The sequence below is a fragment of the Caretta caretta genome, chromosome 18 (genome assembly GCF_965140235.1).
Source record: "Caretta caretta isolate rCarCar2 chromosome 18, rCarCar1.hap1, whole genome shotgun sequence".
Classification (NCBI taxonomy): Eukaryota; Metazoa; Chordata; order Testudines; family Cheloniidae; genus Caretta; species Caretta caretta.
In genome coordinates this window covers 6332271-6357282 of record NC_134223.1, presented here as the reverse complement: position 1 = coordinate 6357282, position 25012 = coordinate 6332271, and the positions used below count along the sequence as shown (strand labels likewise).

Sequence of the window (25012 nt, the reverse complement as noted above, 5' to 3'; positions counted from 1 at the left end):
AATTAAGGACAGAGCTCTTCTTGACCTGCTGCTCTCAAACTGGGAAGAATTAGTAGGGGAAGCAAAAGTGGATGGGAACCTGGGAGGCAGTGACCATGAGATGATCAAGTTCAGGATCCTGACACAACGAAGAAAGGAGGGCAGCAGAATATGGACCCTGGACTTCAGAAAAGCCGACTTTGCCCCCCTCAGGGAACTGATGGGCAGGATCTCCTGGGAGAATAACATGAGGGGGAAAGGAGTCCAGGAGAGCTGGCTGTATTTTACAGAATCCTTATTGAGGTTACAGGGACAAACCATCCCGATGTGTAGAAAGAATAGTAAATATGGCAGGTGACTGGCTTGGCTTAACAGTGAAATCCTTGCTGATCTTAAACACAAAAAAGAAGTTTACAAGAAGTGGAAGATTGGACAAATGACCAGGGAAGAGTATAAAAATATTGCTCGGGCATGCAGGAGTGAAATCAGGAAGGCCCAAATCCCACCTGGAGTTGCAGCTAGCAAGAGCTGTTAAGAGTAACAAGAAGGGTTTCTTCTGGTATGTTAGCAACAAGAAGGAAGTCAAGGAAAGTGTGGGCCCCTTACTGAATGAGGGAGGCAACCTAGTGACAGAGGATGTAGAAAAGCTAATGTACTCAAAATGCTTTATTTGCCTCTGTCTTCATGAACAAGGTCAGCTTCCAGACCACTGCACTGGGCAGCACAGCATGGGGAGGAGGTGACCAGCCCTCTGTGGAGAAAGAAGTGGTTTGGGACTATTTAGAAAAGCTGGACGAGCACAAGTCCATGGGGCCGGATGCGCTGCATCCGAAAGTGCTAAAGGAGTTGGCGGATGTGATTGCAGAGCCATTGGCCATTATCTTTGAAAACTCATGGCGATCGGGGGAAGTCCCGGACCACTGGAAAAAGGCTAATGTAGTGCCCATCTTTTAAAAAGAGAAAAAGGAGGCTCCTGGGAACTACAGGCCAGTCAGCCTCACCTCAGTCCCTGGAAAAATCATGGAGCAGGTCCTCAAGAAATCAATTCTGAAGCACTTAGAGGAGAGGAAAGTGATCAGGAACAGTCAGCATGGATTCATCAAGGGCAAGTCATGCCTGACTAATCTAATTGCCTTCGATGATGAGATAACTGGCTCTGTGGATGAGGGGAAAGCAGTGGACGTGTTGTTCCTTGACTTTAGCAAAGCTTTTGACACGGTCTCCCACAGTATTCTTGCCAGTGTAACCCTTCTGCCCATCAGAGTTGGCAGCAACAGGGGCCGGGTTCAATATCTAGGGGATCCATTCCAATAACACAATGCAAACTGGCTCGAGCCCCCACCCAGTGACCTGGGACAAATATATACCACCCCCGCTGGGTGCCTCCAAGAGGCAATACTTCCCCTCTCACAAGCACCTAGTCTGAGTGTAGCAAAAAGCCTTTTAATAACAGAGAGAAACAATGTGGCATTATGTTGTTGGAAACACCACCAACAGGATTCATAACACAACCCATGAGCAAAAAACCCACCCCAAGCAAATTGCGGCATGCCCTTTCCCTTTTGTTCTTGAGTCCAGCAACCCCAAATCACCCAAAGTCCCAAAAGTCCAATGACCCAAAAGTCTCTGTCCCTGGTCAGGGCAGCCCCAGAGTTCAAAAGTTTATATACAGAGCTTTACCTCCCAACCTGGGTGGAGATGGGGGTGGAAGTAAGAGGCACCTTACATGATCTGAAGCTGACCGTCCCACAGCTCCATAGGCCTTCGCTTCACTCCGCGAGCCGCCCCACAAACTGCTTCGCTCAGCTCCGCTCTGTGGCCCACACGCAGCTCCCACCGTCCCACAAACTGCTCCACCAGCCAATCCACAAACTGCTCTGCATCCCACCAGCAGCTCCTGCCATCCTATGAACTGCTCCACCAGTCTGTCCACAAGGCACTCCAGCCCTCCCGCAAACGGCTCCCCCGCTACTTAACACAGCACTCATAAAATGGTAGCACCTTGACTCTAATTAGGACAGAAAAAGTGTCTTCTGGGGATTGTATATATAGTACTCAGTAAATAAATATGGGAGAGCGGGACAGGAAGTGTGCAAAGCCCTGGCTGGGGTGATTTAATTGGGGATTGGTCCTGCTTTTGAGCAGGGGTTTGGACTAGATGACCTCCTGAGGTCCCTTCCAACCCTGATATTCTATGATTCAGTGATTTCAGCTCTTAGGTGAATTCAGCTTGTAGTAGGGGAGCCTTAGTGCTGGTGCACCATTAGCCCAAAGTGAGCTCAGCAGCCCGTAACTAGACTCCTAATGGAATCAAAATTAACTCTGATATTCCACAGTGGAGAGAGGAGAAAGTGCAATTAGCATGTAAGGCCCTCACCAAGAGGCCCATACCACCCAGTATTAATACTTGTCCCCAACATCTCTCCATTCACAGTTTTGGAACCCATGACCCTTGCCTAGCGAGTGCTACTTAGTTAATGGTGAGTCCCTCCATCATAACAAAAGGCCAAGTACAATTCCAAGCACAGTTCCCATAATCAGGGTAATAACAATTTATTCTTCCTGCCCCAATAACAGAGACACTGGGGATCCCACAGCAGCCAAAGTGACCATTTGGGCAGCTATGGCCTCATTCTACACAGGGTGGGTGTGCCTATGCAAATGAGATTGGCCCCTGAAGTTCTTTTCCACAACTTGCCACACCTCACCACCAGATGTCAGGGTGGAGCTCATCCTGACACTGCTTACACCAGCAAGTTAAAGAAGTATGGGCTGGATGAATGGACTATAAGGTGGATAGAAAGTTGGCTAGATTGTTGGGCTCAACGGGTAGTGATCAATGGCTCCATGTCTAGTTGGCAGCTGGTATCAAGTGGAGTGCCCCAAAGGTCGGTCCTCGGGCCGGTTTTGTTAAATATCTTCATTAATGATCTGGAGGATGGCGTGGATTCCACCCTCAGCAAGTTTGCAGATGACACTAAACTGGGAGGAGAGGTAGATACGCTGGAGGGTAGGGATAGGATACAGAGGGACCTAGACAAATTAGAGGATTGGGCCAAAAGAAATCTGATGAGGATCAACAAGGACAAGTGCAGAGTCCTGCACTTAGGACGGAAGAATCCCATGCACCGCTACAGACTAGGGACCGAATGGCTCGGTAGCGGTTCTGCAGAAAAGGACCTAGGGGTTACAGTGGACGAGAAGTTGGATATGAGTCAACAGTGTGCCCTTGTTGCCAAGAAGGCCAATGGCATTTTGGACTGTATAAGCAGGGGCACTGCCAGCAGATCGAGGGACGTGATCGTTCCCCTCTATTCGACATTGGTGAGGCCTCATCTGGAGTACTGTGTCCAGTTTTGGGCCCCACACTACAAGAAGGATGTGGAAAAATTGGAAAGCATCCAGCGGAGGGCAACAAAAATGATTAGGGGACTGGAGCACATGATTTAGGAGGAGAGGCTGAGGGAACTGGGATTGTTTAGTCTGCGGAAGAGAAGAATGAGGGGGGATTTGATAGGCTGCTTTCAAGTACCTGAAAGGGGGTTCCAAAGAGGACGGCTCTAGACTGTTCTCAGTGGTAGCAGATGACAGGACAAGGAGTAATGGTCTCAAGTTGCAGTGGGGGAGGTTTAGATTGGATATTAGGAAAAACTTTTTCACTAGGAGGGTGGTGAAACACTGGAATGCGTTACCTAGGGAGGTGGTAGAATCTCCTTCCTTAGAAGTTTTTAAGATCAGGCTTGACAAAGCCCTGGCTGGGATGATTTAGTTGGGGATTGGTCCTGCTTTGAGCAGGGGTGGGACTAGATGACCTCCTGAGGTCCCTTCCAACCCTGAGATTCTATGATTCTATGAAAGGGACATGAGCCCAAGGCAGCCCTTTGTCCCTGTGTGTGTTAATGCAGCCCCCCACAACCCCACTGCTGCTCCCAGCCGGGTTCCAGGAGCGCCCCTCCTGGGCCCAGTGGCTGGGAGCCCTGGGACCCCCAGCCTGCTGTACGAAGAGGAGCAGGTCAGTTAGCTGAGTCCGGGGCTGGGAGCCACTGCTGCTCCCCAAGTTTCATGTTCTGAAAACATCCTGATGCCACGATATAAATCCCTGGCATGGCCACCCGAGGGGTGGGGGTGGGGGCTACGATAGAAGGCTATAAAATTATGACTGGTTTGGAGAAAGTGGGGTCACCCAATGAAAGTAATAGGCAGCAGGTATAAAACAAACCTAAGGAAGCATTTCTTCACACAACACACAGTCAACTGGTGGAACTCCCTGCAGCGGGATGTTGTGAAGGCCAAAAGTATAACTGGGTTCAAAAAAGAACTAGATAAGTTCCTGGAGAAAAGGTCTATCAATGGCCAAGAAGGGTCCCAACCGCATGCTCTGGGTGTCCCTAAGCCTCTGACTGCCAGAAGCTGGGCCTGGACAACAGGGGATGGATGTCCTGGTCTGTTCATTCCCTCTGAAGCACGTGGCATTGGCCACTGTCAGAAGCCGCGATACTGGGCTAGATGGACCATTGGTCTGATCCAATCTGGCTATTCTTATGCACCCTGTGCAATGGCCGTGGCCCCCCAGCTGTCCCCACAGTGAGAGCCCAGACTCTGCAGCATCTCACCTCACTGTCCCCTGCTGGGCGAGGGTCATTCCCCCTCCAAAGTCCAGTGACTGACCACGGCAGAACCAGGGAGGTGCTGCGCCACCTCCCTCAGCACAAGAGACCATCCCAGCTAAGCCTGCCAGACTCAGCTCACCCACTGCCCCGGGCTGAATTCAGAGAGCCCACCAAGGAGCTCCTCTAGAAGCCTAGGGCCAGAAATCTCCTTTGTAGCAGCACCCCACCCCCATTCCCTGCCCTATCATGGAGAAGCACCTCTCCCTCTCCCCAGCGTCCCAGGAGGTGCTGTCTTCATCTCCGTCCTGGGACCCATGTTAACCCTGCTCGGCTACTCCAGGGTGGGAGACAGGGAGGTGCTTTCAGGAGCACGTCCATGTTCTGGCTTGGGAATGGCAACTGGCGTAGGAGCAAGCCCCAAGCTAGCTGGAGCATGCCGATTTCACAGTGGTTGCTGTGGCCCGAAGGGCAGGACCTCGCCTCTTGGCTCGCCAGCCAGGCCTGAGCGAGGCCCGTCAGCACTGAAAGCAGAGAGGCCTTTACTGCGCTGCCCTCCAGGAATAACAGTCAGGTGGCAACTTGAACTGCAAGGAGGCCACGTCCCCCTTTAGCATTTGCCATGATGATGACAAATAACTCCCATAGCTGGCAGCACTAATAGGCTGGTATACTTCCTCCTCTCCCAAATAGCTCATTACTGGAGAACTTGGCTGAGATCCAGGGCCCTGATGTGCCAGCCACTGCACATGTAACCCACACACCTCCTGGGTGCGGTGTCTGTCCCAGCTAGTGGAACTGAGACCTCTTAGCGAGATTAATGGGTCTGGTCTACAGCCTTGGCCAGCAGACAGGTGGCTGTTAGCTCATGCAGTAGAGGCTCGTGCACTAAGCTCCAGAGATCCCAGGTTCGACCCCGCCCGCCGACAACCCGGCTCTGTCTGTGTGAGAGCCAGCTCTTGCCCCGAGCCCTTGCAGTCTCACCAGCCACATCAGATGCAGGCAGGTGGCACTAAGGCCCAGGTCCACGGAGAGATTTAGGCATTGATCTCAGTGGGAGTTAGGCACCTAAATACCTTTGAGGATCTGGGCCCCAGGGATTGAACAGGCCCGGGGGTAGAACCTAGATCTCCTGAGTCCCAATCCAGTGCTTTAGTCACAGCCCGGCTTTCTTGCTAGCCGCTCCTGTGACCCAGCCGCGGGTGAGAGGGCCGCCAGACTCTGAACCAGTGGTGAACAGCCAGACTTCCCCCCCGCCCTGTGCTGACACCCTGCCCCCCAACAGCCCCGTATAGAGCTGACAGGGGAGTTGAGTCTCCCTGGCCTCTCTGCCCGGATCTACCCCCAGCAGTTTTTGCCAGGTGTGGTTTTGTGGGAACTGGGCCCAGACCCCCAAACACATTTTGCAGCCAGTCAGAGGATGGCCAAGCTGTCGCAGGAGGCTGCGGGACCACGTGGTGCCCTGCCGGGGGGAGCCGTGGCACCATCAGTGGGTGCAGTGACCTGCTTTGCTGGGCACAGGGCCACGTCTCCGTGCCACACAGGGCAGGTTGTGGGCTGCACCTATGGGGATGTGGCCCTGGGGATGCCAGTTGCACGCACACAGGCCCTTGTATTCCCTGGCTGCATCGCTGGGCTCTGGGAGGGGCTGGCTATCTCCAATGGGGCCAGGCTGTAAGACACTTGTGGACTGGGATTTTGGGTGGGGAAACCGCAATTTTCACACACTGCAGCAGGTGCTGCAAACTTGAGTGGTGCAGCAACCCCGGGCGTGACCAGGTCACAACGCCATGCACTCAAATTCGGCCCCTTCTCTCTCGATTTTTACAAACCTGCCCAAAAGGGCTCTCAAAGGCTGCAGATCAGGTGTTCTTATACCGGCTGGCAAAAGGCAGGAGGGGGACACGACCAAGAAAAGACAGCGGCTGGCTTCATAAGCCGTGACTGTTCGGTTTGGTGGCCGATCTTTTACTGCCCTTTCACGTATTCTGCATTAAAGGTGGGGCAGTTATTGTTCGCTGCGTTTTGTGACAAGTAATGCAAGGCATAGAAAATGCTCCCTTGCAAGCGATGACTTGCCAGCCAATGATAGAGGGACTCGTTTGAATCCCACAAATGCGCTAGGAAATTATTTGCATGGTTTTTTTCCTCTGTGTGTTTGAACAGATGCTGGGCATCCATCTGGAAAGCAGGGATCCAGTAGCAAGCTCTTGCGAGTTTGTGTATGGTACATGAACCGACCGCACCAAACCCACAACTTAAACAAACCATGGCCACAACTTTTGAACCCCCCAAATCGCTACTTCCTCACAGCGTTCCCTTGGGGCATCCTAGAGGGACTCTGCACTAGCTCCGTTACTCTGTGATTTTAAGGGCAGCTATTTAAGGGAATAAAGGCTTTCCCAGAGGTTCCCATTGTGATGTATTGAAAACTGTGTCAAAATTACAGGCTGTCACTTTCAATCCTGAGGGTTTTTTCCCTAGCTCGGCTTGCAGGCGAGGGGGCTCTGCAGGGAAGCCTGCAATCTGGTTTTAGAAGTCAGTCTGCAGAGAGCCAGCCTAAAGGAAGGTGGGATGAATTGTGCTTCTCTTAGGGAGCAGCCTGTTTTGTCTCACTCTGGTTTGGGGTTTTTGTGCTTCAGCAATCTGGATTCTAGGAAATAAAGCGAAGTAACAGTGCACCCTTCCAGCTAGAGTGTTTTGATGTTTTTATCTAATTTCTCTGTGTGCTGTGAATGTAACATCATGGTCCATTGGAGAGCCGCAGAGCAAGTGCAAGGGGTTGAACCTCTCCACAAGGAGTACTCAGCAGGTCACGGTTGTTTGAGGGGGGGCTCACACTCCAGGCCTCCAGGGGCTGTGCTGGAAAGTTGACCCTGTCCCTGCTACAGAGCTCACCTGGTCTTGGGCTTAAACACCGCTCTCTGTGTCTGCACCAGGTGCTGGGGGGAGGGCTTTCAATAATGTGTTAATTACAACGTGTCAATTCACACAGCTCATGTTCCTGGTGCAGACCCAGTGGTGGGGAGATGGGAAAGGCCTGATTACCAGGCGCTTGGGAGGAAAGGGGCTGGCATGGGTTGTGGGGGAGGGGATTGCAGGCGTGGTATTTGACGTGTGGGTATTTAATTCACACTCCCACATTTAAACACAAAGAAGGACTCAGGCCAGCTCTGGAGTCAGACTCAGTTCAGTGCAGGGGGGCAGGGAAGAGACATGTCCCTGGCCAAGAGACCAGGGGCCTGGCTCTGAGTCCCTCGTCACTGGCCCCACTGCCTACCTCACTATCCTCCTCGGGATTCGGACGGGGCCCATCACCCCGGTATCAGGGCTGTCTGTTGTGCCCGCTACATAACGTTTTGTGGGTGACACCCACAAACTTTTGGAAGTGGAACCTTTTTTTCCAGGAACACAACCTGCCCGGCTAAAGGACCCCCACTGGCTGCATCTCCTGGAATGAGGGGCGGTGCTGTTGTGGCCCTGTTGGGCCCTGGACCTTGGAGAGACAAAGTGGATGAGGCAAGATCTTCTCTCCACGCCTGCTTGCCAGGCAGTGAAATAGTTAACCTTGGTGCCTTTCACTCTGGCATCATTAGGCTGCTAGTTACCACCCAGAACCAGTTCACACCTCTCGGATGTGGCTGGTTTCCAGGACTAGCACTTGCATATTTCGGAAGTTTTCTTTGCCACCAGCAAGGCTCCAAACAAAGCCATTTTTCCCAACAGCAACCGGCCGGCTGGTATCTCGCGCTGCCTACCAGCTGGCTCAAAGTGCTTTATGGAGGCCAGCGGGAGGATTATCCCCCTATTGCGGGGGGGGGGGGAAACTGAGGCACAGGGAGGGTGCAGGGGAAAACTGAGGCACACGAAGGGGCAGTGACTTGTCTCCGGTCACCCAGCAGGCCAATGGCAGAGCTCGGACTAGAACTCGGCTCTCCCACTGACTTCTTGGGATCGACCCCCGGCCCTGGGGACTCGGGGTCACCGAGCCCCTGCTCGGCTGTGTGCCTCCCTCTCTGGCTGCCCGTGGGCAGGTGGCGGGCTCTCCCCCTCCTGCCTGGCTTGGCCCGCTCCAGAGCCTGCCCGGAGCACAGGGCGGCTATTGTGCGGCTCGCCCGCCCCCGCCCCACCGCTGGCACCGTTCCCGGCTCCGTCTGCCTCCTGCCTCGCTACCCGCCAAACCTGTTTGCTTTGCTGCGAAGACATGTCCCCCGGGAAGCGGGGAGGGTGCGGCGGGGAGGGGGGAAGCCAGCGGGCAAGTCAGCACAGCCCCACGCTCCGCCGGGCCCCCGCCCGGCTCCACCGCCGGCGCAGCGGGAGCACAGACGAGGGATTCAGCAGCACACGCCAGCGGGGGCCCCAGGCTACCCGGAGCCAGCCCCGGCGCAGGCAGCTCCAGCAGGTGCCGGAGATGAAGCGAATAAATCTCTCGGCGCAGGGGGAGATTCGGGGCGGCTCCGGGCTGTCGCACGGCCGCTGAGGCGCCCCCCTGCTCCCGGCGTCCCCTGTGGGCTGGGGGCTCCCTTGCCGGGGCCGCTCGGGGGGCTGGCGCAGGGGGCCCCGGTGGGCTGAGGATGGACCCCGGGGCGGTGGGGAGCTGCCGGGGAGCTGCGGCGACAGCTGAGGCCGGGAGCCGGCGCGCAGATGAGGTACCACGTCGGCCCTGTCCCTTCCCCCCCCTCCGCGAGCCGAGAGATGTGACCCTGCGTGGGGTGGGCGCCGGGCCCAGGGGGGGCAGGTTCCTCCCTTTGTTTTGGATGCCACGTGCGGCCAGTGGGCGGGTGGCGAGGGCTACCCGAGAGGGGACGTGGGGCTGGACCGTGGGCTCCTAACTGAGTGCGGGGCAGCAGGACAGGGTGGTCCCGGGGTGGGGGCACAGAGCTACTGAGGGGCTGAGACGGTCCCTGGCTCTAGGGAAAGGGAAGCCCCTGGGCTCAGTGAGGGGCGAGCGAAGGGGGAGCCGCGGGCCGGGCTGGGCGAGTCCAATCGGCTCCCACTCGCCTCTCCGGCACTGCCAGGTTCAGAGCCCTGCCCCCGGGGCGAGCCGGGAAAGGAGCCTGGGCGCTGTGTGGGCGAGCGAGCTCCCGCGGGGGGACCCCAGACGAGGCGGGGGGGGGGGGGGGTCAGCTGAGCAGCGCGCCCCTCCCGGTCGGTGCCGTCCCAGGGCGCTGGGCAGCCGCGGGGGCCATTAACGACCCCCAGGCACGTTTCCCAGCTTCCAAGAGTCAGGGCTTAGCACCGGTGACCTCGCTAACCTCCTGCCCGCAGCTTCAGATGGATACGGGCCACTTGCCGTCCTGAGCTCCCGTGCGGCTTCGCTGCCTGCCCTGGGACAGCTGTGCTGTTCCACCCCCGAGGCAGCTGCATGTGAGGGACGGATACCTCCGGCCCCTCAGGCTCTTCTTCCTAGCTCGCAGCCCTCCCGTACAATGATCCGATTTTGTGGCAGCCCGCCCGGGGTACCGGCCAGGCTGAGCCTTGGCTCGAGGGACCGGCGCTTGGCAGCAGTGGGGTGGGGAGGGGGGGGGGACACAACGTGGCTCCTGTATCTAAGGGGACATCTACACCCGTGGCTGGCTCGTGTCAGCTGCCTCGGGCTGCAAAACGGCAGGGTAGACGTTAGATCCAGAGCTCTGGGGCCCCGCCAGGTTCCACCCTCCTCCCCCTTCAGAAGAGGCGATTGGGGGCAGCCCACCAGGAAGAGCCTGGACCCCAGGGAGGCCTGTCCCCACCCCCCATCTTATGGACACGAGACTCCGTCCAGGTCAGTGGAGTTATGCCAGGGAGCCGTTTGGCGCCGTCAGAGCGACACTAGGTCCTTCCATGGACGGCTGGCAGGGTCGGAGATCTCAGCAGAGCCCTTCTGCCCTGGAGCTGGTGGGACCCAGGAGTCCTAGCCCTGGGCCACTGGTTGGCATCGAACCCATGTAAGAACCCGGCCATACCGGGGCCGATCACTGTGTGCCCAGGGCGCTGCTGGATCTTCCCCCCCAGCCCCGGCGCCGGCGGCAGAACTTGGCCGGTCGGAAGCGCCGTGTTGCTCCCTGATTCCACTTCAGGGGAACCCTCAACTCCATTCCGGGATTTCCCTGTGTCCCACATGCTGCGGCCTGAACTGAAGTCAGCTGGGGAGGGGATCCTGTGCCCGGCTGGAATATATTTTGCACCAATCCCCTCCCCTCCCCGGAGAGGAGAAGAACCCGGGCTGGAGGTTTGTGGCCGATGGAAGAACGGGGATAGGTGGGTTTTTCCTCTCCTGCTGGTCATAGCTCACCTTACCTGATCACTCTGGTTACAGTGTGTATGGTAACACCCCTTGTTTCATGTTCTCTGTGTATATAAATCTTCCCACTGTATTTTCCACTGAATACATCCAATGAAGTGAGCAGTAGCTCACAAAAGCTTATGCTCAATAAATGTGTTCGTCTCTGAGGTGCCACCAGTCCTCCTGGTCTTAATTCCAAGACTGAGCCCCGTGGGCACCTTAGTTCTTGGGAAGTCGCCCGCTGTACCCCTCTCCTCTGTTAAGGAACAGGGAGCTCAGGTTGCCCAGGGCTACCTCGTGCCCTTCTGGAACATGGTGAGCAGCTAAACTTAGCCCTCTGAAAACTGGGAAATATGGAGTTAAAGAACACCCCATCCCCCTCACTCCCCTTAACTCTGCCCCCTGGAGCTGGCAACAGTGGCAGGGAATAGCTCAATAGGGGTGGTGCCATCCGAAGCCCTGAGTTAGGACTGGGAGACCGTAGTCGTTTTGGGTTCCACTGATTCGAATCGAATTCGTTTGGTGCAGCGGAACGGTGGAGGGATTGGCTGGCAGGGAGTGCACGTACCTGCACAGTTCCCGTAGAGACCCAACAGTAGAACCGAGCCCATGAGCCCTACAGGACAACGCCAAGCTTCTTCTGCTTGCTGCCTGAAAACCCTGCTTCAGGTCAGAAACCCTCAAGGCCAGGCTGACGGGCAGGGAACCTTCTGCAAGTCTGCCCTGAAACCCAGCACAGGGCGCACCAGGGTTTCCATTTTAACAGGGTGGAAAAGGTCTACGGAAATGCCACCTTGGGGGCTAGAGGATTGTCTTTAAATGCTTAGTTTGCACACGGCTTAATTCAAGCAATTCTATGGTCCTATTGTTTGATGTCCCATAGCTTGGGGGCGAGTGAGGGTTGGAGCCCACATGTTAGAAGAGCTGGAACGTTTTGGGGAGTGTGTGATCTTTGTAGGGGGCCTGTATCTCAGGAATGCCTTACTCAGACAACCCCAAATTTGGACTACCCTCCCCTGAGCCCTGATGAGGCATACTGAGTCACCCCCCCACCCCCTTCCTGCAGCACAGCACCCCTACCATGGTGCTGGGACACTGGCTCCGTGTCCCCCCTGCTGAGTAACTTCCCGCAGCGCCCTGGATTTTCGGTGGGGGACTCACCTCCGGGTACCCATCACTGCTGAGTCTGGTGAGATCTGCCCTTGAGGATGGTGAGGGCTGGAAAAAAAGCCTTTGCAAACTTCTGCCGTCTCCCTTGGCTCAGTCTCCCCTTCCCACCTCCTCTGTGCCCAGCTCCGGATCCTCTGTTGCTCCCTGTGTGTGTTCAGCTGCCATCCTGATCTTCTTTTTATCCCTTTGGTCCTCTCTCTCCCCTCCTGCCCTCCTTCCCTGGGCTTGTCCCTCCTCTTTGTCCTTTCCTGCTGCCTGGCTCCTTTTCACCTTCCTCGCTGACTCTCCCTCCTCTTCCAGCCCTGGCACAACTTGCCTGGCATTACATATGGACCACACACCTGCCTCTGGGGCGGGCTCTGGCAGTGTGTCTGGGCCCAGGGCCACCAGGAGAGTCCTGGGGAAGCAGGTGGCGTTCCCCTGCCAAGGTCTTTACTTTGATCTGCACCTGGACTCCATTCCTGGCTGGGCAGTAAACTCTATCGCAGCCTTTACCTATGACTGTGGCAGGCGAAAAGTGCTCCTGCCTGCCAAGCCCCGACCAGGGGCAGACAGGCAGCGGAGGCAGGGTTCTGTGATGAGCTTTTTGGTCTTAGCCCCAAGGCTGTGCCAGTCCTGGCCTCCCCAGCTTCCTCATCCACATCTTTTAAGTTTCTCTAGCACCTTTCGTCACAGTGCTGCCGAAATGCAGCCAGGTCTGGGGTAGGGCACAGACAGCATGGTGCACAGTTTGGGGAAGGAGTAATTTTGGCCAAGGACATCTCAGCAAATCCCATGGCTTATCCACTGCAGGGACCTCAGTTTGGGGGTCTCTTCTGAAAGATTCCAGCAGAGCAAACTGTCTGGACCTCCCTGTATCTGCAGGGCAGGTGGAAGGGCCAAGTCAGACATGCGGGTGTTGAAGGTCCGGGGCCAGGTGCTGGTGAGTCCTAGGGAGTCACGCGCTACATCCTTGTGACCCCGGTGAAATGGGCGCTTGATCTTTGGAAGGGTTTGAACCACTGGGCCCTGCACACGCTCCAGTGTTAACTGAATATGGAAGCAGTTAGTGAAGGGGCTGGATCTAAACATGGCCAGTCTCCACCTGTGCGCCGTGCTCTGCAGAGGCTTTGGCTGGCTTGGGGCTGTCCCTGGCAGATGGGATCCCCCATGTCACTGGACCAGCATGTCCTCCTTCCTCCCGGCTCTCTGTGTGACGGGATATCCCCGAATGCCTTGTGCCAGGAACTCAGCAGCCTCTGGGCTCGGCTGCCCAGTGAGCTTGGCTGGGACAATAAACCCTCGCTAAGTCCCTGTGCTCCCCACTGGCACCCTAGCAGCACTGTGGCTGCTCAGTGTGGTGGTGTGTGGACGCAGCTCACCGCATTGGCTGTAGCAGAGCCGGGGTGGCAGGTTGCACTGGCAGTGAGAACAGGCCCCATTCTGAATTCTCTGCCGCCCACTCCCCAGCAGTCCCCGGGGTCGCGGTGCGAGGGTTCTCGGCCAGTCTGTGACGGGTGAGACCCGGGCAGCCAGGAGTTGGTTTCACCCTCCGAGCCGGAGGCAAGGTGACAAATGGAGCAGCCCTTTAGGTTTCCTTAGGTCCTTCGGTGTCGCCGAACCCAGGGAGAGCGCCGGTACTGTGAGCTTGCCCGTAGCAGCCTCCCGCTGTGCATGCAGAGGAGTCACCACTTCCCTCCTGAAAGTCCCACCGCAGCGTGGGAAGTGAGCCAGGGCGCGGCACTGGCACCTGGGGCACCTGGAATCTGGTCCTCGGTCTGCCCAGGACCTGCTGGGTCCCCTGGGGCAAGTCGCGTCCCCGCTCCAGGCCTCAGTTTCCCTGGCCCCGGTTGTCCAGTTAGACTGTAAGCTCTTCAGGGTACGTATTTGTACAGCGCTTGCCACAATGGGGGCCTGGTCTCAGCTTGGAGGCTCCAGGTTCTGCTGTTGTACAGAGAATAAATCGCGGCATCTTGCCCACTGAAAGTCCTGATGCCAGGGGGACCCACCCCATTGACTGTAGCGAACTCAGACACTGGTTGCTTTCAGATCCCTAAGAAATGGGACCTAGTGTTAACCCGCCAGGGGCCATTCCCTGCGGATCCCAGCAGGGCAGCTCTGCCCCTCAGCCTGTTACCACGAGAAGCACATCCTGAAGGATCCTTCATCAGTAGCTTGCAAGGCTCCCAGGCCAGCAGCGAGGTCGAGAACCCAGAGCTGAGAGCCCCGTTTGGTGCCATTGGCTCTAACCTGACTCTGTGGCCCCCTGTGCCAGCAGGAGCTGGGGGCCTGGCAAGCCTGGAAGGGGGTGGATGTCTCCTCGGGCTCCTGTTCCTCCGGGCCTTGCGGTGGCCTGACATCACTATGGAGGGACGCTCCAGCTCTTAAGGACAGGTTTCCCTCCAGGAGTTTCCAGAGTTGGCTGACTGGGGCTGGGGGGCCTGGCTGGGCTTGGCAGCACACATGGACCTCACAACCTGACTCCCCTCCCCCCCCACCTCTGGAGGCCCTCAGCAAAGCCCCGAGGCACTATGCCAGTTCTGGCAGGAGTAGGAGGGTGCCTGGGCCCTGGGAACGCCCGCTGGCTTGGCTCCAGCTCTGTGGAGCTGCTCCAAGGGCGGTTTAGAAGCCGGAAGCCTGCCCCTGTTTCCTTACCCCCAAGCCCTCTGGGACAGTGGAGATCCAAAGACGGTAAAGGGAGCGCCCAGCCGCTGAGGCTGGCGGGGCCCATCCCAGGGGCGCTGTGTGGATTCGAGCCCCTGGGATCGCACTGGGAAGCAACAAGGGCAGCACCTGGTGCACAGGGGCCCTGTGCCAGGAGGGGACGCCTGTCACCGAGTCCCCAGGCGATGCTCTGGAACTGCTCCCCATGAAGCCAGTCAGGACTCTGGGGCAGTCGCCTTCCTGTGAGCAGCCTGTCTGCAGGGCAAGAAGCTCACACAGCTTCCACCTTCCTGGGTCTGACCTCGGAGCATTCAGCATCCTCTGCCCCTCCGTGTGCTTCCCTCAGCGAGTCCGCCCAGGCGGAGTCCTGGGGAATCCAGAGGGTCCTGCCCCCGAACTTTGCAGCCAGACGTGACTCTCAGCCAGCCAGTAAAACAGAGGTTTATTAGACGACAGGAACATGGTCTAAAACAGAGCTTGTAGGTGCAGAGAACAGGACCTCTCAGCTGGGTCCATTTTGGGGGGCAGTGAGCCAGACAACCCCGTCTGCACTTCACTTCATGTCACAGCCAGCCCCAAACTGAAAAACTCCCTCCAGCCCCTCCTCCTCTGGGCTTTGTCCCTGTCCCGGGCCAGGAAGTCACCTGATTCCTTTGTTCTCCAACCCTTTAGCTCTCACCTTGCAGGGGGGAAGGGCGCAGGCCATCAGTTGCCAGGAAACAGGGTGTCGGCCATTCTCTGTGTCCAGACCCCTGCACACACCTGCCCTCTAGGGCTCTGCAACGATCACACCCCCTTACCCCACCACCTAGATACTTAATAACTGCCTTGGGGAAACTGAGGCACCCCCACACTATTCAGAGGAAACATTAAGAACAGTCCCACTTCGTCACAACACCTCACTGCCCTGCGGGGTCTGGGGCATTCTGCACTGGCTGCTCCCCATCGGGGAACAACCCAGTGAGAGCCGGCTCAGCTCGCATAGTGATGGCCAGGTCCATAGAATCAAAGAATCTCAGGGTTGGAAGGGAGGTCATCTAGTCCCACCCCCCGCTCAAAGTAGGACCAATTCCTAATTTTTGCCCCAGATCCCTAAATGGCCCCCTCAGGGATTGAACTCACAACCCTGGGTTTAGCAGGCTAATGCTCAAACCACTGAGCTAGCCCTCCTCCCCAGCTACTTAGCCAGCATGTAGAAGGAGGGGGTTGTAGGGCGGCCCCCCACTGGGCTGTGACTGGGGACCTCCAGAGTTGGGACAGCCGGGTGCTGCAAGAGACTCCGACCTTCTGTGGTTCAGGTGCACACTGGGGAGCAGGTTACACTGGCCCTTGGCCACCTGGGGACCTAGAAGCCGCTGGGGCTCCTTACAGGCCCCTTAGACTGCGAACCGCTTTGGCAAAGGGTGGGTGCCCCTCTCCTCCCCACCAATTCCTCTGGGCACTCCCTGCTACCCACCTGCACCACGTCAGGTCAACTCCTCCTCTCCCAGGCTCCTAGCATGGCCAAGCGATGGGAGAGCAGGGCGGGCCTGATGGAGGAGTGACCAGGGCTGCATGACACCCCACACGCTGCTGGCATTGTCCCCCCTGCAGCTTCACGGCCAGGAGGGGACCCTGCGAACACAGGAGAGACCTTGGGGAGGGGGAGACTTGGTCCGACTCTGCCCTCTGAGCCTGGCCTCAGATCGCATGCCCTGATTCTCATGGGTGACTTTAATTTTCCTGATATCTGCTGGGAGAGCAATACAGCGGTGCATAGACAATCCAGGAAGTTTTTGGAAAGCGTAGGGGACAATTTCCTGGCGCAAGTGCTAGAGGAGCCAACTAGGGGGGGCGCTTTTCTTGACCTGCTGCTCACAAACCGGGTAGAATTAGTGGGGGAAGCAAAAGTGGATGGGAATCTGGGAGGCAGTGACCATGAGTTCAGGATCCTGACACAGGGAAGTAAGGTAAGCAGCACGATACGGACCCTGGACTTCAGGAAAGCAGACTTCGACTCCCTCAGGGAATGGATGGCCAGGATCCCCTGGGGGACTAACTTGAAGGGGAAAGGAGTCCAGGAGAGCTGGCTGTATTTCAAGGAATCCCTGTTGAGGTTACAGGGACAAACCATCCCGATGAGTCGAAAGAATAGTAAATATGGCAGGCGACCAGCTTGGCTTAATGGTGAAATCTTAGCGGATCTTAAACATAAAAAAGAAGCTTACAAGAAGTGGAAGGTTGGACATATGACCAGGGAAGAGTATAAAAATATTGCTCGGGCATGTAGGAATGTTATCAGGAGGGCCAAATTGCACCTGGAGCTGCAGCTAGCCAGAGATGTCAAGAGTAACAAGAAGGGTTTCTTCAGATATGTTGGCAACAAGAAGAAAGCCAAGGAATGTGTGGGCCCCTTACTGAATGAGGGAGGCAAACTAGTGACAGAGGATGTGGAAAAAGCTAATGTACTCAATGCTTTTTTTGCCTGTTTTCACTAACAAGGTCAGCTCCCAGACTGCTACGCTGGGCATCACAAAATGGGGAAGAGATGGCCAGCCCTCTGTGGAGATAGAGGTGGTTAGGGACTATTTAGAAAAGCTGGACGTGCACAAGTCCATGGGGCCGGACGAGTTGCATCCGAGAGTGCTGAAGGAATTGGCGGCTGTGATTGCAGAGCCATTGGCCATTATCTTTGAAAACTCGTGGCGAACCGGGGAAGTCCCGGATGACTGGAAAAAGGCTAATGTAGTGCCAATCTTTAAAAAAGGGAAGAAGAAGGATCCTGGAACTACAGGCCAGTCAGCCTCACTTCAGTCCCTGGAAAAATCATGGAGCAGGTCCTCAAAGAATCAATCCTGAAGCACTTGCATGAGAGGAAAGTGATCAGGAACAGCCAGTATGGATTCACCAAGGGAAGGTCATGCCTGACTAATCTAATCGCCTTTTATGATGAGATTACTGGTTCTGTGGATGAAGGGAAAGCAGTGGATGTATTGTTTCTTGACTTTAGCAAAGCTTTTGACACGGTCTCCCACAGTATTCTTGTCAGCAAGTTAAGGAAGTATGGGCTGGATGAATGCACTACAAGGTGGGTAGAAAGCTGGCTAGATTGTCAGGCTCAACGGGTAGTGATCAATGGCTCCATATCTAGTTGGCAGCAGGTATCAAGTGGAGTGCCCCAAGGGTCGGTCCTGGGGCCGGTTTTGTTCAATATCTTCATAAATGATCTGGAGGATGGTGTGGATTGCACTCTCAGCAAATTTGCGGATGATACTAAACTGGGAGGAGTGGTAGATACGCTGGAGGGGAGGGATAGGATACAGAAAGACCTAGACAAATTGGAGGATTGGGCCAAAAGAAATCTGATGAGGTTCAATAAAGATAAGTGCAGGGTCCTGCACTTAGGACGGAAGAACCCAATGCACAGCTACAGACTAGGGACCGAATGGCTAGGCAGCAGTTCTGCGGAAAAGGACCTAGGGGTGACAGTGGACGAGAAGCTGGATATGAGTCAGCAGTGTGCCCTTGTTGCCAAGAAGGCCAATGGCATTTTGGGATGTATAAGTAGGGGCATAGTGAGCAGATCGAGGGACGTGATCGTTCCCCTCTATTCGACATTGGTGAGGCCTCATCTGGAGTACTGTGTCCAGTTTTGGGCCCCACACTTCAAGAAGGATGTGGATAAATTGGAGAGAGTCCAGCGAAGGGCAACAAAAATGATTAGGGGTCTGGAACACATGAGTTATGAGGAGAGGCTGAGGGAGCTGGGATTGTTTAGCCTGCAGAAGAGAAGAATGAGGGGGGATTTGATAGCTGCTTTCAACTACCTGAAAGGGGGTTCCAAAGAGGATGGCTCTAGACTGTTCTCAATGGTAGCAGATGACAGAACGAGGAGTAATGGTCTCAAGTTGCAGTGGGGGAGGTTTAGATTGGATATTAGGAAAAACTTTTTCACTAAGAGGGTGGTGAAACACTGGAATGCGTTACCTAGGGAGGTGGTAGAATCTCCTTCCTTAGAGGTTTTTAAGGTCAGGCTTGACAAAGCCCTGGCTGGGATGATTTAACTGGGAATTGGTCCTGCTTTGAGCAGGGGGTTGGACTAGATGACCTTCAGGGGTCCCTTCCAACCCTGATATTCTATGATTCTATGATTCTATGACCCGGGTGGGCAGCCCTGCCATGGAGCGCTGCACCCTAGCATTTCAAGGGACGGTCAAGTCATTAGCCGCATTTTATGGATGGGAGAAACTGAGGCCCAGGAAAGTGAATCCAGCTCTTCCGCACCTGAGCCCCAACCACAGCTTGTCCAGTTCTGCCCCAGGACTGTGATCACAGCTGGGGAACTCAACCGGCTTCCATGGAGCTACAGTGAATGACACCCGGTGGGATCTGGCCCATTGGCTTCAATGGAGGAAGGCTGAGTTACACCAGCTGAGGATCTGGCCTTATCCTACAGCCCCTCTTAGGGAGCAGATCACGAGGAGACACGTCCATGTTCCCTGAGCTTGGCCCCCTGAGCCAGCTGCTCCGCTGCTCCCCCTGCACACAGCAGGAGAGCCCCAAACCCAAAACGACTGCAGGAGTTTGTGACTTGGGAGCCCCCCCGGGTGGGGGCAGCACAAGGCTTGGAGCTGTCAGGAAGCGGGAGGCTCCCAGGTTCCCTGGGGGTGGAGGCGGAGTTTGACACAGGGGAGCAGGGCAGCTGCAAATGCTGGCAGGTGTTTTTGTTCCATAGCTGTTAGCAGGGATCAGAGCCCTGCTCTGCCGGGCAGGGGTCTGTCTGGGTGGCAGTGAGGATGTGACAGGATGAGGGGTGCAGCAGGGGATTTCCCACGCCGGGGGGTGGGGTGTCTCTGCACCTATTGCAGCCCATGCCCCTGGGGGCAGGAAGGGGAGCTATCCCCGTTCTGGGCCCAGGCTCTCCCAGGAAGGGTCACCATGATGGGGAACAGTGCCGGGACCCAGGCGGTGGGGGAGCGCAGACACGCCAGTCCCAGCCTGTCCCAGCAGGAGGCGCTGTGGGAAATGGTGCAGGACCACTGACGGTGCGGGCCTTCCCAGCTACTCCAGTCCCAGCCTCTCCCACCAGGAGGAGCTGCAGGGAATGGGGCAAAAGCAGCAGGTCTGATGGGGGACCCAAGTGTTTCGAGGGAGGGATAGTTCAGTGCTTTGAGCATTGGCCAGCTAAACCCAGGGTTGTGAGTTCAATCCTTGAGGGGGCCATTTAGGGATCTGCGGCAAAAAGAAAATGGGGATTGTGCCTGCTTTGAGCAGGGGGTTGGACTAGATGATCTCCTGAGGTCCCTTCCAACTCTGATAGTCTATGAGTCTTGCTCGAGCCCGCACGGCAGAGGAGGGTCTCGAACCCAGGTCCGCTGCCTTGTAGGGCTGCCGAGCACGTGCTGATACGAGCAGCGGACAGGCCGGGACTTGGTAGCAGACAGGGAGTGGGGATGAAGGGTGTCATCTGGAGATGGGTTCTGAGATCCACTTGCAGGACAGCCAGATGGGTGCCCTGTTCCCTTCCCCTTGGGCTGGCCAGGCCAGCTGGGAGAACTGGGCTGTTTAATGGCTGCTGCAGACACTACCCTCTAATTGGGGGTGGGGGGCTGATCCCATTCGGAGACACCCCCCGTCACTGACCCAGTTAGCTCCCCACCTGCTCCCAGCCGGACCTCGGGGGGCATTTCTGGTCATCCTGTCACCTCCCACCCCGTGCCTGACACGCTCCTGTTTTGCCTCCCCTACAGGTCTAGGGCAGGCCGGCCCTCGGTGATGGAATACCGACCCCGGCCGGACTTCCAGCCACACCTGACATCGCTGCCCTACCAAACGGGGAGCCAGCGGATGGGGATCCTCACCGTGGGCGGGCCCCAGGCCCTGGGGGACAGGCCTTGCCGAACAAGGCACCATGTGGCCGTCTGCAAGCAGGAGAGTTTGTCCTTCGTGGAGCTGCCCAACCTCCAGCCTCCTAGTCAAGGAGATTTTAGTCTTGTCCCATGCTCCTCGGAGGGCCTGGGGCTCCCCATCTCCCACAGCAACCCCATGGACGGGCGGGGAAGCCCGCAGTTGAGCCCCGAAGGCTGGTCCCCCAGTCATCACAGCTACCCAGACTTCCACCCCAGGCTGGGCTGGATCCCAGACTCTGGGGTCCCCTTTGGAGGCGATGCTGCGGGTGGGGGCTCTGGGACTCACCCAGGGGTGGTGGAGATTGCTGCCCCCCAGGGATGGCAGGTGGTAAGGAAAGCAGACAGCTGGCCTCACGGCAGCTCCTTCGAGCTGCCCTCGCCTGTCCACGACGTCATCAGTGGGCCCACGAGCCCCCTGCCGCTGCCCAAGTCCCAGGGGCAAGGATCCCATGGGGTGGAGAAGGAGAAGTTGGCCTGTGAGTATTGCGTGCTGGGAAAAGGCGGGCCTCATGGGGGAGGCTGGAGAGGGAGGGCAGGCAGAGGGGGTCCATCTGGCAGGGCATGCTAGGGAGGAGGCATAGAGCTAAAGGCCAGAAGGGAACATTTATGATCTTCCACTCTACTCTCCGGTCATGCTCCTCCTGCACAGGGGTGAGGCCTGTGTTCGAACAGAAGGAGCAGGGGTCTAGTCCCAAGCTCTCCAGATGCAGGGGGTCCCTGCAGTGACTTAAAAGCATGAGTGCTAATCTCAGGGCAGAGTGTTAGGGCAGAACCCCCTGACTGGTTGTGAGTTCAGTACTTGGATTTCACCAAGAAAGGACCAAGGGCAAACCCCTCCGGCCCTGTAACAGCCCTAACCATGGAGTCCCAGCCAGTCCCCGTGGGCACTCCGATCTGTCTTGCCACCCAGCTGAGTCTGCCTTTGTGATAGATGGTCCCTTACACCAAGGATCACAGCAGTACTCAGATTAATCCCAGTCCCAAAGGACCAGTCGCTTACCCCAGGTCAATAGAATTTTAGAGCCTACACCAAAGACAACATTTGCAGCCAGTCCTGTAATAAATGATCTGAAGATTTATTCTGGAGCAGTAGTTCTCAACCTTTTCCCATTTGCGGACCCCTAACAAACTTTGAATGGAGGTGTGGACCCCTTTGGAAATCGTAGACACGGTCTGTGGACCCCCAGGGGTCTGCGGCCCACAGGCTGAAAAGCAAAGACGCAAGCCCTGTGTGTCCCTCAGGGCTAACCCAGGAGAAGCACTGGGGATCTTTTGCTTCTGCCCAGTAAACCTTGCCCCCTTTCCCCCCAAGTCCAGGCAGCATAAAGATACAGTTCCTTCCATTTAGGGCTTTTCATTCCCTTCCCCTCTTCTGCTCTGAGCCGGAAACTCAGCTAATGGGAGGAATTCACCTGCATGCCTCATCTTCATGGGGGGGAGGAGTAAACAACAAAGTCTTCTGTCTTCTTTAATGTTCCAGACTAGTCCGCCTGGTGCGATGGGCCTTTGCCTTCCTTGCTGGGCAGACATAATCCTGCCGTGGGAGCCCAGCATTTCACACTCGTCAGTGTCTCTCTCCTCTCGGGCGATTTACACAGTCCCAGAGGCTCTCGCGAGGCAAACGCTCAAATACTGCCCTGCAATACGGGCTGCAGGCGTTCTACGTGAGATGAAGGCCGGCAGCCATGCACCAGCATTCCATAAAGTCGGAACGCTAAACACACTTAGATAAGTGCCTGTTTTAGCAATCCCAATGCCCAGGTGAGCCAGATGGCTTGCAGCTAGGTAGCTGCCAGTATTCAGCTGAGGCAGGGGGACCGTGGGATGAGCTGGCACCTGGTCTGCCAGCATCACACCAGCGCTGGAATTGACCCCCCGCCAGAGCCTGGATGTGGGACCCCGCCAGGGACGCCAGTTTTGGTTGGATGTGTGCCTGGAAGTTTCATTGCATAACATAATACTTTAATTCCTGGGGACTCCAGGAGGCAAGTATAGACCCTATGGCAGGTGCTGAGGGGGTTTCTGGGAGGCTCTTGTGCAGAACCAGTCTCCAAACCTCTAGGCTGAGCTTAGGGTGGCCCCCTGTGCAGGGTTTCCCAGGGTTGTCCCTGGTTTGAGGTAGCTGCCCCGGTAAATCTGTCAGGGTCCCAATTCCCACTGCCAGGCCAGTTTTACAGGCTCAGGATCATCCCAGATGCCCTGCTGTTCTGTACCCCAGAAGTGGCAACCCCAGCTCCTGTGTTCTGTGCCACACCCATGCCGAGAGAGCGCCGCAGTGCGGGCACGGCAAACCCCTGTCAGTAAACGACAGACCACGGAGTCCATCAGCCCCGAGAGAGAGCAATAACTCGCTGTGCCGGATGCTGCAAAGCATTCTGGGATAGCATTTCTGCAAAACTAGCAAGCCCTGCCATGCTCCCAAGGGGCCTTGGAGGTATCGTCCAGGCCATGTTTGCAGGGACTGGACCTGTTCAGGGAACAGATAAGAGGAGCTCAGTGAGCCGCAATCCAAAGTTTGAAACAGTAACACGCAATAGATCATATCACCTTGTTGTCCTGGTCACACATGGCCCCCCGTAATAGCCCCCCTTGGATAGTGCCCGCTGGGATCATAGGAAGGCAGCTGACCCTGGAAAATGCTGTTTATTTTCTTACTGTGCAGCGTCTGGTTTCTGACAGGGAGGACGGCCCAGTGGTTTTAGGGCCCTCGCCTGGGAGCCCCGGGTTCAGCTGGAACCCACTTAGCACTGCCACTGACTACGCAGGACCCGGAGTTAAATCCAGCTCCCTGGCCTGGCGCAGGGCTGCGCCAGGAGCAAACTCCAGTGCCCTCTCCCCAAGCTGAGCTGGCTCCTGCATGTGTGACAGGAGCAGAGGGCGGCGCACACCTCTCGGGAGGCAGCCCCTATGACACACAGCTGGGCAGATGCGCACTGCCTGCCATCTGCTCCCGCTGTCCAGGGGGAACAAGGCTGGAGGTGAAATCCAGCTGGCTATGTGCACATCACACGCCCTGGTGCCCCAGGGGAGACACAGTCCTGCCGTGCCAGGGTCCGAGGCCCAGCTCCTCAAAGAGCTTAGGTGCCTAACTCCCATGGGCCCAACTAATTCCATCTGGAAACATGTCTGCGAACAGTAACGTGCACACACGAGCCCACAGCTTTGCTTGCTGGTGCAACCGCACGTTGGCTGCTCGCTGCACCTAGAGGGAGGCCAGCCTGCCGGCTGGGAGTCAGGAGGCCCAGATTCTATTTCAGGATCAGCCATCGGCTTCCTCTGTGCCTCAGTTTCCCCCTCTGTAGAACAGGAAACATCCTGTCTCACAATGGGGGCAGAGGAAGGGGCAGCTGTGGGGCTTGATTCGCTGCGACCCCTGGCCAGAAGCTGCTGTAAAGGTCGGGCATTGTTGTGAAAACAGGTAGGAACAGGCAGAGACGGGCTCAGCATTCTGGGGTCCTGGAGGTGGAAGGTCACGCACATGCCTTGTGTGTTTCGTGCTCCCTTCTGATGATTAATCCACGGAGAGGATAATAGCCTTCTGCTGCTGCCAGGGGGTGGAGCTCCTCCTTCAGCTCAAGTGGCAGAGGTCTGTGCTAGCACTCCTGGGCTTGAGCCCTACTGATGCCCCGTGTGGCGGGTAGCACTGTGAGGCTGGGAAAGCTCCCAGTGCGGCAGGCCCTGAGTTCCAGGGGATGGAGCAGCCCCATGAGCTGTCTCCCCTGGGCAGCTCCGCTCTGCTGGACCCAATCAGCCCTGCTTCCACATGCCCCGCTTTCCTGCTAGCTGGGGCCCAATCCTCACCGTAGCTCCTCTCTCCTTCCAGGGAGGAAGATCAGGGTCTACTCCCCCGAGACCCTCAGTGACACGTCCCCCAGCCTGGATGGAGACACCGTTTTCCCAGGCTCCCCAGTCCACGAGGACGGCAGGTGTGCGGGGGAGCTCGCGCTGCGGGGGATGGAGCCGCTGGACCTGAGGCCAGCTCCTGAGGGGCCTCCCCACGAGGTGCCCGAGACACTGGACCTGGCGCTGCCCCTCTGCTCGGCTGGCCGGAGCGCCAAGGGCTTGGCAGAGCAGGAGAGGCGACGCTTCTCGGCCTCGGAGCTCATGAACAAGCTGCAGCTGTCTCAGCGCAGGGCCACCTTCTCCCTCAAGCTGGGCAAGTCTCTCTCTGCCAGGAGCGCTTCCAAGGAGAAAGGGGCTTGGGCGAGCCAGGAAGGTATTGGGATTCTCACACTGGGCTAACTGGTCAAACCGGTATGGTCGGCTTGGGGCCTTTCTTTCTTTCTTTCTTTCTTTCTTTCTTTCTTTCTTTCTTTCTTTCTTTCTTTTGACTCCAACCCCTTTGCATCAAATGCTCTGTCCCACTATAGCGCCAGGTTAGTGGCTTTCATGCTATGGTGTACAGGCCTGTGGTCCTTGGTGCCCATCCTGGGGGATCTCCCTCCCCGTCCACATTCAGT

The 25012-nt window shown here is 56.7% G+C and overlaps 1 protein-coding gene across 2 annotated transcripts in view; it reads left to right on the top strand.

The window, feature by feature from the left end:
- The first annotated feature begins 8775 nt into the window (after positions 1–8775).
- Positions 8776–25012, top strand: part of ARHGEF19 (Rho guanine nucleotide exchange factor 19) — a 30620-nt gene continuing 14383 nt past the window's right edge. The window contains exons 1-3 of one of the 2 annotated variants that reach the window (XM_048825076.2): positions 8776–8988; positions 20394–21028; positions 24376–24768. In XM_048825076.2, coding sequence (XP_048681033.1) covers positions 20419–21028; positions 24376–24768 — 1003 coding nt within the window. In that variant the 5' untranslated portion in view covers positions 8776–8988; positions 20394–20418. Of the gene's footprint in view, positions 9236–20393; positions 21029–24375; positions 24769–25012 lie in introns of both variants that reach the window. The other variant, XM_048825075.2, reaches the window with a different exon arrangement.